This window comes from Solea senegalensis, linkage group LG17 (assembly GCF_019176455.1).
Source record: "Solea senegalensis isolate Sse05_10M linkage group LG17, IFAPA_SoseM_1, whole genome shotgun sequence".
NCBI classification, from domain to species: domain Eukaryota; kingdom Metazoa; phylum Chordata; class Actinopteri; order Pleuronectiformes; family Soleidae; genus Solea; species Solea senegalensis.
Genome location: NC_058037.1, coordinates 11229925 through 11244087, shown reverse-complemented (window position 1 = coordinate 11244087; position 14163 = coordinate 11229925). Strand labels below are relative to the sequence as shown.

Here is a 14163-nt window from a genome sequence, read left to right as displayed (position 1 = left end):
GGTGCGTCGCCAGGGGGAGACAGACACACTGTAGATGTGTAAACATTTTAGCTTCTAAACGTAAACTCGTGTTATACGGTTATTTTCTCTAATACACACGCTACTGTTATCAAAAACGGTAAGCCAAAATATATATACTGTACTGCGATTGGGTAAGGAATGGTTCAAAATGCCAATAAAACACATTTTAAAAATGGCCATCGCCTATTGTCTGGTAGTGGAACGAGTCATAGCACTAGCTGACGTAGCATAAACAGAACTGTGCTATTTCTGTCGTTTAACGTGCATTCCAATGTTATTTGTTGCAGCTGACGTTTCCCAAAACGTCAAACTGTTCGTTCTGCGTTTTTTTTGTAGATTTTTTGTATTTTTAGAAAAAAAAAAAAAAAGTGAAACCGCGAGTGAGAGTCATATGTAGGAAAATGACTTCTCATTTGAAACGTCAGCATAGTATCGCTTCTCGGCCTTTTGGCTAAGATCAAGTGTAGTATCTGTTCTTATCAGTTTAATATCTGATACGTCCCCTACCCGGGGACCATATATTAAATTGATTTTTGGAACATGGAGATGGAATAGGGGCTTGCTCCGTCCACTCCGCGCATCGACCTGGTATTGCAGTATCTCCAGGAACGGTGCACCCCCCTTTAACTGTCAATGAAATTATGTTGTGTTTAAGTGCTAGTGTACATTTATTAGTCTGAGTCACGTGTGTGCGTATGTACTTCTTTTGGTACTACATAGGTTACAAAATTAAGATGTGTTCACATTTATACTCTTGAAGCATGCTTTAAAAAAAGAGAGAATTCTATGCCTATACACTCACCAGCCACTTTATTTGGTACAGTTTTATCTATTTATGGTGCCTCATATTTGATATGACATTTAGGGCTGCAACGAATGATTATTTTGATGATTAAGGAATGTCAATTATTTTCTCATTTAAGATCTGTCCCAAACCTCAAAATGATGATGTTCTCCAAAGTCTTGCTTTTGGTTGTCCTCCAACCAAAATGAAGGACAAAGCATAAAATGATTAATTTTATGATTCAGTCAGTCATCATCTAACCGCTTTATCCTCCACCAGAGGGTCGCGGGGGGTGCTGTGCCAATCTCAGCTACATCGGGCGATAGGCGGGGTACACCCTGGACAGTTCGCCAGTCCATCGCAGGGCCACACACAACTAGAGACAAACAACCATTCACTCTCACACTCACTCCTACGGTCAATTTAGAGTTTACCTAATCCCCACATTGCATGTTTTTGGACTGTGGGAGGAAGCTGGAGTACCCGGAGAGAACCCACGCACACACGGGGAGAACATGCAAACTCCATGTTGGAACAAGGGCCTTTCTGCATGGCCCTTGTTCCAACCGGGGCTACCGTGTGGCCATGTTATATGGAGCAAATAAAATTAAATAATTCACATTTAAGAAGCTGGAAAAAAGATCACTTCACTTCTTTTTAGCATTAACAAAACACTCAAAATGATAAATTGATCATCAAAGTTGTTAGTGATTTTGTTAACAATTATTGAATTAGTCTTTGCAGCTCGAGATATTCCCTAAGGTAGGAGAATGTATTTTTTAAAGCAGCTTTGAGAGGACAAAACAGCAGTGCGACACAGTATGTAGACAAGATGTATTTTTGTCTGCATCATCAGTGGAACTTTGGACCACAAACACACATGGAGATTAAGAACTTATTGTTTGATAAGTCCCTTCAAAATAAAACAAAAAAAGCGAACAGAACTCATATCACAACAGGTCCATTTATAGTAAGGCTCAGTGAGGAATATGGTTTGGCACATAATATGTCTGTAATACTGTAATTATGATAAAATATAAATATATTTACAAAAAATAAACTGGTTGATCTAGTTAAAAATTGGCTGGTAGCGGAACGAGTCATAGCACTAGCTTACGTAGCATAAACAGAGCTGTGCTATTTCTGTCGTTTAACGTGCATTCCAATGTGAATTGTTGCAGCTGACGTTTCCCAAAACGTCAAACTGTTCGTTCTGCGTTTTTTGGTAGATTTTTTGTATTTTTAGAAAAAAAAAGTGAAACCGCGAGTGAGAGTCATATGTAGGAAAATGACTTCTCATTTGAAACGTCAGCATAGTATCGCTTCTCGGCCTTTTGGCTAAGATCAAGTGTAGTATCTGTTCTTATCAGTTTAATATCTGATACGTCCCCTACCCGGGGACCATATATTAAATTGATTTTTGGAACATGGAGATGGAATAGGGGCTTGCTCCGTCCACTCCGCGCATCGACCTGGTATTGCAGTATCTCCAGGAACGGTGCACCCCCCTCTCATTGTGAAAGAATGATTCAAGTTACTTACATGATACAAATACACCAGCTTGCTGTGGTTAAACTCTTGAATTTGTACGGTTATCACTTACATTAGACTTGTATGCTCTTCGCGCTGGCATAGTGATTTATAATTCATTATAAATACTTTTCAACTGTAATAAAAACACTTACGCATTATCAATTACATACATTGACAGTGATAAAATTAATGACAGCTCTCTCCAATTCAGGAATGTTAAAATATAATCAGTGAACCCAGTTTGCACCTGGATAATGATGAAGCGAAATAGCCATCATTATTTTCATTCGTAACACCTTGCATTTCTTTTACTGTGACACATCAAAATGTTAGGTATTGGATGCCCCCAAACATTACATTATCAACATTGTTTGTATTGCTAATGTGGTTATCAATACAAACAACATTGATAATGTAATGTTTGAACATTAACACTGATCTGGGCATTTTTAAATCCAGACTTAAAACATACATTTATTCAGAATGGCTTTTTAATACTCAGTAGTGTGGTGACACATTCTATTATTTTAGTTCATCCTTTGATTTGTTTCATGAATTTGTTTTTACTGTCTGTCTTTAATGCCGTGTCTGTAATGCTTTTATTTTGTAAAGCACTTTTGTCACCTGTGGGTTGTTGTAATGTAATTTATTTCTATAGCCTTTTACATTAAAGCTGTATAGGGTGTAACTTTTAAATCTAAAGAATCATCTACTGCATTGTACATTCAAACCACTGTACTGTCAAATGAGTTTTGTTTTATGTGAAGACGGACAGCTGCAAAACAGGTTGGGGTAAGACTTTAAACTCAAAGAAGCATGCACACACAATGTTAGAACTGAATTCTACAGCTAAATAAACAGTTATTGAGCAGTTATATTAAAAAAGTTAGTTAGTTTTTATTAATCCCCTTAGGGAAAGTATTCCTCTGCATTTTGACCCATCCTAGAATTAGGAGCAGTGGGCTGCCACACTGAGTAGCACCCGGGGAGCATTGGGGGTTGTTCCCTTTCTACTAGGCCACAGGCTGCCTATTTCTTGAAGACCAAATAGGCAGACTATCCACAACAACAACATTTCTTGTGGTCCATCTTGCAGTATTATTTAACACAAAATTACAAAGGTTACTTGGTCATACATGCTAGACCCACTGGGTAGAAAAATACTTTCTTTCTACACATGCAAAAATAATATCATATGGCACCACCACAAAATAGGCAACTAAGGTTAAAATTCAAAATATATTTAATCACAATGGATTCAAAGTAAAACATGGTGCAGCATTTACTTAAGTTTTCCACATTAGTTTTCCAAAAGTAACTTTCCGTCTGCATTTAAAACAGTGCAGTGCTCATTTGATAATGTCTTAAACAGTCCTGATTCCAAGTATAGAAGCCCGTCATTTCTGCGTGATGGGGAATGAATTTTGGTCCATTAGCTCGCCGACTCTGTCCTGGAGAGTCTGAACCACTTCTGCCAGGATAAAGAGATGCGTGTCGTCAAGATCTTTGAGGACAAACTTCTTCCCCAAGGCCATAGTTTCATCCAGGTAGAGCAGGAACTGTTTCATTGCAGGATCACTGTTTGTCGAGCAGAGGAAACAAATGCTATTAACCGAGACCATTGCATTAAACACACACACACACGTAATTATCACGAAGTGGGGGTACAAATATTTTCAGTTGTACTCACCATTCAACAAGGACACCTTTGTGCACGTTCACCATGTTTTACAGGCAGAGAGAAAGGCTAAAGTTAGCAGTAAAGTCCGGTGATAAAACAAGAAACAGAGAGGAAAAATGTCAATACATTACAGAGTCAGGGGCTCGGTAATTTTCACTGAGACGATTTTCTTAGTTAACAATGCTAACGTCCAAACATTTAGCGATTAGCTTGTTAGCGTTAACGTTACTCATAAAGTGCGCTATTCTAGAGGCAATGTACACATGCTACGACAATAATAAAATACTTAAATCAACAAAGAACCAGTTAACATACATACCGAGCTTCAGTCAAGTAAATAAATATAAAAAGGACGAGTTTCACTACGAGTTGCTCTGCTGTACCGTGTCTTGCTAACTGGATGTACTGTGATCAATCATGTACGGTATGTGCCGAGGAACAGTCTTCTTTTCAGCACGTTCCGCGTATGGCAAAAACAAACCTAGTCATATAATATGATGTATAATTAATGCTGTAACATTCATTGTGAAATCGAATTTGTTAACAACCAAGAACTCCCTGTAAAATAATAACGTTTGGGACTACTTATGTACTACCTTTTGGCATAACTTGAATAGTTTAATTAGCTGTGTACTATTTAGATTACAAAATGAAAATTCATTCAGTTATCCTCCTGAAGCATGTTTTAAAAAAAGAGAATTATAAGCCTATACACTCACCAGTCACTTTATTAGGTACAGGTGACATCAAATATGCTGTAGCATATATGCTTTAAGGTTTTATCTATTTATAGTATGTCATATTTGATATTCACATTTATGGCTGCAACTAATGATTATTAATGAAAGTAAATTATTTTCTCATTTAATCAATTAGTTGTATGATCTGTCCCAAACCTCAAAATGTTGATGTTCTCCAAAGTCTTGCTTTGTCCTCCAACCAAATTTTTTTTTATATGGAGCAAATAAAATTAAATAATTCACATTTAAGAAGCTGGAAAAAAAGATCAGTTCACTTCTTAGTATTAACAAAACACTCAAAAGGATAAATTGATTATCAAAATTGTTAGTGATTTTGTTAACAATTATTGGATTAGTCTTTGCAGCTCGAGATATTCCCTAAGCTAAGGAGAATGTATTTTTTAAAAAGCAGCTTTAAGAGGACAAAACAGCAGTGCGACATAGTATGTAGACAAGATTTATTCTTTGTCTGCATCATCAGTGGAACTTTGGACCACAAACACACATGGAGATTAAGAACCTATTGTTTGATTAGTCCCTTTAAAAATAAAACAAAAAAAAATCAAACAGAACTAATATCACAACAGGTCCATTTATAGTAAGGCTCAGTAAAGGAATATGGTTTGGCACAGAATATGTCTTTAATACTGTAATTATGATAAAATATAAATATATTTACAAAAAAATAAACTGGTTGATCTAGTTAAAAATGCAATGCGTGTGAGTGGAAATGGCATGAATGGAAATGCATCTTAAAGTCTGAGCATTATACACATACTTAAATCTGCTTTAGGTGAACTGAAATGTAAACGGGCCCCCAAAAAATGAATGGGGTGACATAAGTTTATATAATTAAAATCTTTAAAAACTCAAATAATGTTAAACATGTTTGATTAGTAATTAGTGAGACAAACCATTCTGGGAAAATGAGTAGGAGAACAAACCATCTTCACAGCTGACAAACTATGATCAAACTAATTTGTTTTTATAAGTGGAACAAGGAGAGGCAGTTATGTTTCTATTTGGTTCGGGGATGTTGGTGAGTGACAGTGGTCTTCTCAGTTTCAAGTATATAGTAGGTTCCATCAGTGTTTTTGTGTTCACAGACTGTATTCCAGTCAGTGGCTGATGTAGCTGTGCAGTGCTTCCTGGATGAACTGGAGGCTGCGTTTGTACAGGAACGAGTCCTTCCTCTCTGGCTTGCAGATGTTGAGATGATCTACATCCACCTTGATGATCTCCCCGATGCCTAGATCTGAAACCAAATCAGAGCATCTTAAGCTGCAGATTAGACCGACAATAGAGCTATAGATCACAGAATTAGAATGCAACTCGATTTGCATGTTTTTGTCCTGAACGAGTCTGAACGAATATTGACTGAACCCAACATGCAAACGACAAAATTTATGAACACATCCAGGAGGAAGCAACTACCAGCCATAAGCAATGCCTTTAAATTCACCCTATTTAAATCTATATTTCATTAAAAAAAACTTAATTGACGTGACTGAGCCCGACCCTGGCTTAAAATGTCCAAACTATGCTCTTTTTACAGATACATGACTTATTCCTTAAGTGCGTATTCATACTTGCTGATTGTGCTGGTACCACCAGTATCTTAATCATGGGACCGACGTTTGTTGGCAGTGTCTCTGCGAAGCTCAGCACCTTGAATTCCCTTTGTTTGGCCATATTCAAGAAGTTCTCGTTCAGGTTCCGCAGCGCTGGGGAGTCTTAACACACAGCCAACAGCAAACAGAAGATGTTGAAAAATGTCAATGAAACAGTCGTGGCCTGCAGAATTTATTTTATTCACTTACCTTTACAAAGTTCTCGGACTTCTACAGAGGGAAAGAGGAGATATCGGACACTGACAGAGTACTCCGCCATGGAGGTACCACGGTGAGGAACACTGTAGAACATGATGCCCTTGGTGTTTTTTAACAGCCCTTGCATGTCCGGGTCCTCCGAGGCATCCAGCAGCATTTTCTTAACCAGTAACCCTGAAGCAAAAATAAATACAAGAGGACACAGACAAACACAGGACCTTTAAAATACACCACATACAAACAAAGATCAAGTCCCTGACATCCCTGAAAATCTGACATACTTGTGAAAGGAAAAGACTCTCAAAATACCTCCCATACTGTGGGCTACCCAGACCACAGGCCTCTCTCCAACACCAGCCAACTTTAATTTCTTTAGCAGCTCTTGACTTCTGTAGGCCAAAGACTTCCTAAAGACACCAGTGCAGAGGAAAAAGTCACCAATATGTATTCTGATAATTTCCTGGAATGAGTATAATACATTTTAGAACACTAGCTCAGTAGAGGATGGTAAAGGTTATCTACCATCCTCAGTGGACATTTCAATAAAACTGTGGCTTCTTCACCTCTGATTTTCAGCAGGACACTTGGCCACCCAGTCACTGAGGTGACTATCATACTCCACAGATAGTATTCTCAGATTTGGACAGTCAGCCGCCAACCAAGACTGCCAATAAGAGAGGGGAGTTAAATTATTTGGTGATGCACAAGGCCTCACATTTAACTAAACCAAACTTTATTTAGTCTCGCCAATAGACATAAAGATCAATCCAGTAGATTCCATTTTATTAAGGAAAAACACAAGAAAACACTGTATGGAAATCTTGTTCCTCCAAACAAGTTAAGGGGAAGTCATTTGTTACCTTTGGCCAGCACTCTGTATAGTCGTCCCAGCTGCCTGACTCCTTTTCTTCATCTAACGTATTGCGGTCCTTCTGCCTCCATGTTTTAAAAGCCGCCCCTAGAATCCCATGGATGAACAGCACGTCTGCTTTGATTGGCTCACTAGAAATTAAGAAACACCGTTAAAGTGAGGTGAAAAAAAAGGTGAAATCAAATTTGACTGAGTTTAACGATCGCGTTAAACAATTAATAACTTTTTCCTACTTGCCACGTGTTTGTGGATGGAGGATGTAGACGCCGTCTTGGTATTTCTCTTTTAGAGTCTCCCTGTCCAGGTTGGCCAGAGCACGAGCTGCGTGAGACGCCTGCATGACATGAGGAGAGTGCATCATCTCTGCCAGGACGGACACCCATCCTGGAGGTGGGTAAGGAAAACATAACCACAAAATGATGCCATTATAATCTACAGAAAACAACTGAACCTAAAATGATTCAAAATGGATTTTAAGGGTACATATACAAATTGTGATAAATGGTATGAAAACAAACTGTTATAAGAGTTATGGGGCAGCAACTAATGATTACTTTTACAGTCAATTGATCAGATTTTTCTCCTTAAAACCATAAAATGTTGATGTTCTCAAATGTCTTATTTTGTCCACAAACCAAAGTCATTAAGTTTTATTGGGGTTTCCATTATTATATGGAGCAAAGAAACCAGAAAATATTCACATTTAAAGAAATGGAAAAATCGGAGCTTGTTTTTAATTAATAACAAAAACACACAAAAAAAAAATTGTCTTCTTTGGTTGTCGCACAAAAAAAATATAAAGATGTCTGAAGGATTCATTAGTGGTTATGTATTTTATAGATTAAGTATGTAAAAGAAGGATTTAAATGTTTAATATCCCAAGTCTAAGATTACTCATAAGCACAACTATCTCTTAAATAACCTGACAGGTACAAGACTTACCAGACTGGGCTATAGCCTGGTGAGCGCTCTCGTGAAGCGCCAAGTTTCCTATGATTCGAATGATGTTCCTTTGAATCTTCAGGGAGTCTCTACGGAGCCGATAAACCCTCTGGAGGAGCTGCAGGCCCCCATTGGCAACTATGTGGTCACAGTGGCTCTGGACCTGCAGACAAACACACGTTTTAGTAAGTGCAGTACAGTTATTCACTCACCTTTTAAAGTACATTTTTTACAGACTACGTTTTGTAATATTAAAAGAGTTTACGTGATAATGTTGAAATTAGATAGATGACCCTTTGCCTTATTGTTACTCAATAAGATGGTTGTTCACCGATGGACCAGATTAACTGTATACTTGCATGTAGATAAAAGCCATTCAAGCCACAATTTAGCATAACTTAACCTGCTTATTGTTGAAATGATCCTTTACTTGCCTAATTTTACAAACAACAAAGAATCAAATAATTTAGATACAATTATTACCTTCGAGTGCTGTACCAGTGCCTGCACACAGAAGGACTCCACCTTCTCTGAGGGGACAGAGGTGAGGCTCTGGGTGTACGGCAGTCCATTGCCACCAAAACACCAAAGACCGCCCTGCAACACAAGAGTGTTCATGAGATATTTGAACTTTCAAACTTTACAAGAGATTTATGACATTTGTTCTAGGCTGTCTTTTTCATAAAAAAACATATGTGTACATGTATGCATCCTTCTGTTATGATTACCCTTTGTGCTGCCATGGACTGAGTGCTTTCTCTGAGGGCCAGTGAAGTGAAGTACTGAACACATTTGTCCACCTCAGACTGAGGCAGAGACGCCAGCAGCTTCCTCAGTCCGTCCTCTAGTGACAAGCCCTGTGAAGTTGTTGACACATCTCAATGTCCATTTTATGTAAAACACATGTGTGAGGCAAAGCTGAGGCAAAGGTTTACTAGGTTATTTACTAGGATACATACATCTTCCAGGTCAGGCAGCATGGGTGGTGGCAGGAAGAACCGCAGGTCTACCTGAGGGATCCGGGCCAGACCCACTGCTGTTCGCTGGTCTATGACCTGTGCTGCTGTGCGGTACTGGTAGTCTGCAACATTGACATGTGAGTGATATAATTCCCCTGCTTTTTTTCCCCTTATTGTACTCTTATGCATATGCAACGGCTTTTGCACATTTACCATGCCAGTGGTGATTATCTGCAAGCTCCTGTATAGCCTGTAGTCTGTCGGCTTTATTTGCCGACTGTGTTCTCTTCAGCAGGACCCACATCGCCACCTCATGTGGGTCTGCATCTACATGGGTAAAGTGCTCTAAAACATTCAGACACAGGACAAACAGATTAAACATTTAGTGATGGAAGAAAAGAAAGGTGTGTAAGCTTTACTAAGCAGACTCTAAAATGCTCTGGAATTTCATTCAAACTCCTACTGCCTACAATGACTATCAATATCTACAGTACCACCTTCAGATTAGCTACAGCTTGGCAGTTACACACCTTGTGTCCTCAGTTTGGCAGCTGTTCATAATTACAGGTCACAAGTCAATTTTAATAGAGATTGCACTGGAATATAATGTTTGAGCAAGTGATAGAATTAATATAAGCAGCATAAAATAATCAGCCATGTATATGACAGCTGCACAATAAACACACGAATGCACAAACTATGTGACTTTAAAAAACAGGATGTGCAAGCCAGGTGTTTCCTTTGGTCTCCATTTTCACTGGGTAAAACGTGGGAAACTGTAGCATTCTGAGAATTAGTATTTTGGATGGTTGTAAGTGCAACCTTTGCTCTTCAAATCAGGAAACACTGGCTTATGGTGAACTTGTATAGTAAAAGGCACATTTTGGTTCCTTACCATCCAGTGAATGTAGCAAAAGCCTGGAGGATAATTCCAGAAACCGTCGTGCTGCTTTGTGAAGTTCCCTCCTTGCTTTGTATGTAAGCCCTGACACATACACACAGTTGAAAAATAACTACAATAACTACAAAAATATCAGGATTTCATTTTTGTTACCAAGATAAATAGTGTATATATATATATATATATATATATATATATATATATACACTAATGTCATGGTTGTCCATTGATGTCACGGTATTTTAATGTTGTTTGGTGATTGTTCCATTAAACAAATGAACTTTGAGTAGTGGAAGTGAGATCAGTCATCAGACTGACCCAGATATTAAAACAGGAAGGACAGTGGCAGGGAGAGGAAGGAAAGACAGGAAGTGATGATTGCAGATGTCACCGAGCACCTGGGCATGACAAATTCAGTCTGAATGTATGCTCATACTAAACATTCAGCCCGTCTGGTAAAGTAGGGCCATGTCTAAAAACAATACATCCAAACGACTTTGTAAGTGTTTTAAAGGCTCAGAATCAGGCATTCCTTACCTGCTGCAAGGTTCTCCTTTTCATCCGAGGAAGTGGCTTTTAGATAAATGTAAGACTTGTACTTCTCTTGGAAAATTGCACTGGTGTCAATCGTCACAGCCTTGTCCAAGGCTACAACCTCATATGTAATAAAAATACAGCCCCTGCGGAGAGATAATGGATAACAGTCTTTCGCACAAACAGTACAGATCGGATATGGGTTCGTTTTGGATTCAAGGATTAAAATCTGCAAGTACATATTTGCCTTACCCTAAAAAAACTGCGCCAGTTACTTTGGCAACCGTTCCTACAGTTTGACACAAAAGAAAAAATGTATTAAACTTTTAAAACTGTTAACAAGGCATAGATGTGGAATTACTGCTGATTAGATTGCTAATGACAAATTTAGGTCCTTTAACTCACTCAAGTCTTTCCACTGAAGCACTTTCTTCACTCCAGGTGATCCAGCTGTGCTCAGTCTCCGACAGCGGATCAAACGTAGAGCTGCAGCAGACATTCTCTGCTTGTGTACCTGCAGTATGTTTTGGGCCAAGTTCTGTTTATCACATCAACAAGCACCTTTTTCTAAAACTAGGATTACTTTAAGGTTGACAGGTCTGTGGTTTCCCAATGGAATTTGATCTGTTCAGTCAAGATGTTTTGCATATACGACATGGACTGTAAAAGTGAGCGTTCTTTAAGTGTCTATAGAAGTGACATTGGATATTCTTATCACTGTATATCATTATACAGTTAGTCAGTTAGTCTGCTACAAGAGAAACGGGTAGATTCAACTATTTTAAATCAACATGTAGCCAGTTTAGATCTGTTAATTTTTCAAAACACACTACTGTAGTTAAATGTAGTACTGTATTTCAGACGATACACCTAATGTTCATTCACAGCCACCTGTAATGTTGTGGCTCACAGCAGTAAATCCATATGACATGAGTAAGTAAAATCATGTCATAGAGCAGGGGTCTCAAATTCAAACATTTTTAATAGTTAAGGGTGGGTGATATGAAAAGTATATCACCATATTCTGTTTTGTTGATAAGGAACAATATATAACTCACAGTAAAAATGTATGTATGGTGTAAAATTAATCTTTGCATTAAAAAACAACTTACAGAAATAACAAGTTTGGGACCTCCATTATAAAGGGAGTGTGCTTTTAATGCAGGCACAATAAATGTGTGCTTTTTGGTGTTGATTTTACATATGTTACAACACATTAGCTGTTGGATTTGTGGCGGTGGTGTATTTTGAGTTGTTTTGTCAGACCTGGCAACCCGGATTTGACAGTTGCATATCGATAACATTTGGTCCGTTGCTTTTCTGCTTAAGCCATTTTAATAACAAATAATATAAAATATGAGGCGGAACAGTTACACTTCTCTTCAAGGCTGTAATGAACACACATGCGTACAGTACCAACGTTTAACGGTGACAAATAATGAACGCTGTATGTAGTCGTTTAACAAACTCTTGACCACCTGCTAAAGTTAGCTTAGCTTCCGTTTACTCGCAATAAATAGTGAAGCCAGCAGTGTCGCGCTGAATAAAGCGATTGACAGGTAGTTCGATACCGTATGTTAATGTAAACCAACCTTTGTGAACTATTCATAATTTAAACACAACACTGAACACGAAGCTAAATTAACACTGACACACGCCACATGTTTAGCTAGCGTTTCGCTGTCAAACAAACTCTTTCCAGCGGTTTTATTTCCAAAATTGAGTAGTGATATTTACCTTTTTGACCGACTGACCGACCGGTTTGAAAACGAGCACAGGCCGAACTATTCCTCACCGCCAACACTTCACTCTCTTCTGCGGCTGCTGTTCATAAACACAACGTCAACGTGTCGCACAAATAAGGCGTCATTTACCGCCACTCGTGTAAAAGGTAGGTCATTAATAACAGAAAAAAAGATAATGTTATACAATTTGATTTTTTATATATACAAGGTTAAAGCCTAACACAGAGAGAACACGTTAACACGTACATGTTTTTGTTAATTGATGTTTTTATTACACCATAAAGAAAAAACGAAACAAAACACAGATAGTACATCACAGTAGTACACAACACTAAGATAGGTTGCCAGAGATTTCGGATTAAATTACATAATAATGATGTCCGGCCAAGAAATCATTGTCACCATCTTTTGCGAGGGTTTCTGCTTTCATTGTGCTGGACAATTCTTTCACTAAATTATAGTTGTTACTGTTTATTCTTTGCTAAGTGTCCATGGGTTATCAGGTCATCTCCTTATGAAGCCCCTGCAGGGTTGAGGCTGCAAGTTCTGTTATTATTAGTCCCTCAGCCAATTATTCAAACAGACCTATTTAAACAATCTGATTTCCTTGTTTATGCTAGATATTGTGCTACTCCTGATTTTACTCTAACTCTGTACAGGCAAACTTCAACTTCCTTTAATATGAAACAGAATATATGTACAGTATTAAGGCTAAGCGTCCTCTCTTTCCACAATGACGTATTCTTATGAAGTTACTACTCGAATACGTTTTGTAATAGTTTGTATGTTTTATTTTATTGTCCCTTTATTCAGGTGGTAGGCTTTTAGCCAGATCATGTTCCCATTGTTGTTTTAATTGTATACATATTATTACAGGAGAAAAGGTAAGAAGTTATGGATGATTCAAATCAGAAAACCACCACCTAACCAACTTTGTGAGGTTACTTCAGGTTTGGCCCTGGATTTACAAGGTTAGAAAGGTGGTTCACTTAACCCATGAAGTAAATTGCCATGGTATATGTGGACAATGAGTATATTTTCATATGTCATTTTGAAGGATTTTGCCATTCCAGACATGTCATGTGTCCACTCTGGTTTTATAGAGAAACTCTAAGAACAGAGTTAAATTTATTAAATAATGACAAAATTTTGTTTTAATCATACAAAAACCCTTTGATTTCTAGCAGAATTCCTGTCAGCTTTGTTTGTACACTTTTGTTGTGTCACTGCAGCTCAGCACAACGTGAGGGGACCGTGACAATAATTGGATGTAATTACAAATGAATGTACCAGTCAGATTGACCTCATCTCCTCTCCCCTCTGTAAACAGTTGAGCATTATTATTGTATTTTTCCTCTGACTAACTTAAGGCAGAGCATAAAAAGATATCCTGGATATGCTTCCTAGTACAGACCCCAGGGCACTGTGGTTGTTTTGCTTGTGCTAGTTAACATGCTTCAGTCCCAGTATGAAACACGCAATAGTCATGTGTTGTTTCTTGTTTTTTTTTATTGCATTAATTTATGAGTTCAGTAAATCACATTCAAACATACATAACACACAGACACTACTTGCACCCAGTGCCCTCTTTTTGTCTCTCTCATGCTCTCTGTGCACACTATA

General features: G+C 38.0%; 2 protein-coding genes and 2 non-coding genes across 4 annotated transcripts; 2 read left to right on the top strand and 2 right to left on the bottom strand.

Moving 5' to 3' along the window:
* The first annotated feature begins 452 nt into the window (after positions 1-452).
* On the top strand, positions 453-643 carry LOC122784616. The gene has a single exon (XR_006362190.1). It is a non-coding gene; the product is annotated as a U2 spliceosomal RNA (small nuclear RNA).
* A 1480-nt stretch (positions 644-2123) lies between these two features.
* Positions 2124-2314, top strand: LOC122784615. Its single transcript, XR_006362189.1, has one exon. It is a non-coding gene; the product is annotated as a U2 spliceosomal RNA (small nuclear RNA).
* A 1249-nt stretch (positions 2315-3563) lies between these two features.
* On the bottom strand, positions 3564-4454 carry gtf2h5 (general transcription factor IIH, polypeptide 5). Its single transcript, XM_044049333.1, has 3 exons — positions 4339-4454; positions 4029-4085; positions 3564-3916 (listed from the first exon to the last, which is right to left on the bottom strand). Exons 2-3 carry the CDS (start codon positions 4061-4063, stop codon positions 3736-3738), a joined length of 216 nt encoding a protein of 71 aa, XP_043905268.1. The 5' UTR covers positions 4064-4085; positions 4339-4454; the 3' UTR covers positions 3564-3735.
* Positions 4455-5200: 746 nt separating this feature from the next.
* serac1 (serine active site containing 1) lies at positions 5201-12663 on the bottom strand. Its single transcript, XM_044049880.1, has 17 exons — positions 12533-12663; positions 11201-11309; positions 11048-11084; positions 10799-10941; positions 10256-10345; positions 9574-9705; positions 9361-9482; positions 9130-9258; positions 8885-8998; positions 8402-8564; positions 7693-7843; positions 7449-7590; positions 7152-7252; positions 6898-6995; positions 6580-6762; positions 6349-6492; positions 5201-6014 (listed from the first exon to the last, which is right to left on the bottom strand). Exons 2-17 carry the CDS (start codon positions 11292-11294, stop codon positions 5878-5880), a joined length of 1980 nt encoding a protein of 659 aa, XP_043905815.1. The 5' UTR covers positions 11295-11309; positions 12533-12663; the 3' UTR covers positions 5201-5877.
* Positions 12664-14163: the final 1500 nt, after the last annotated feature.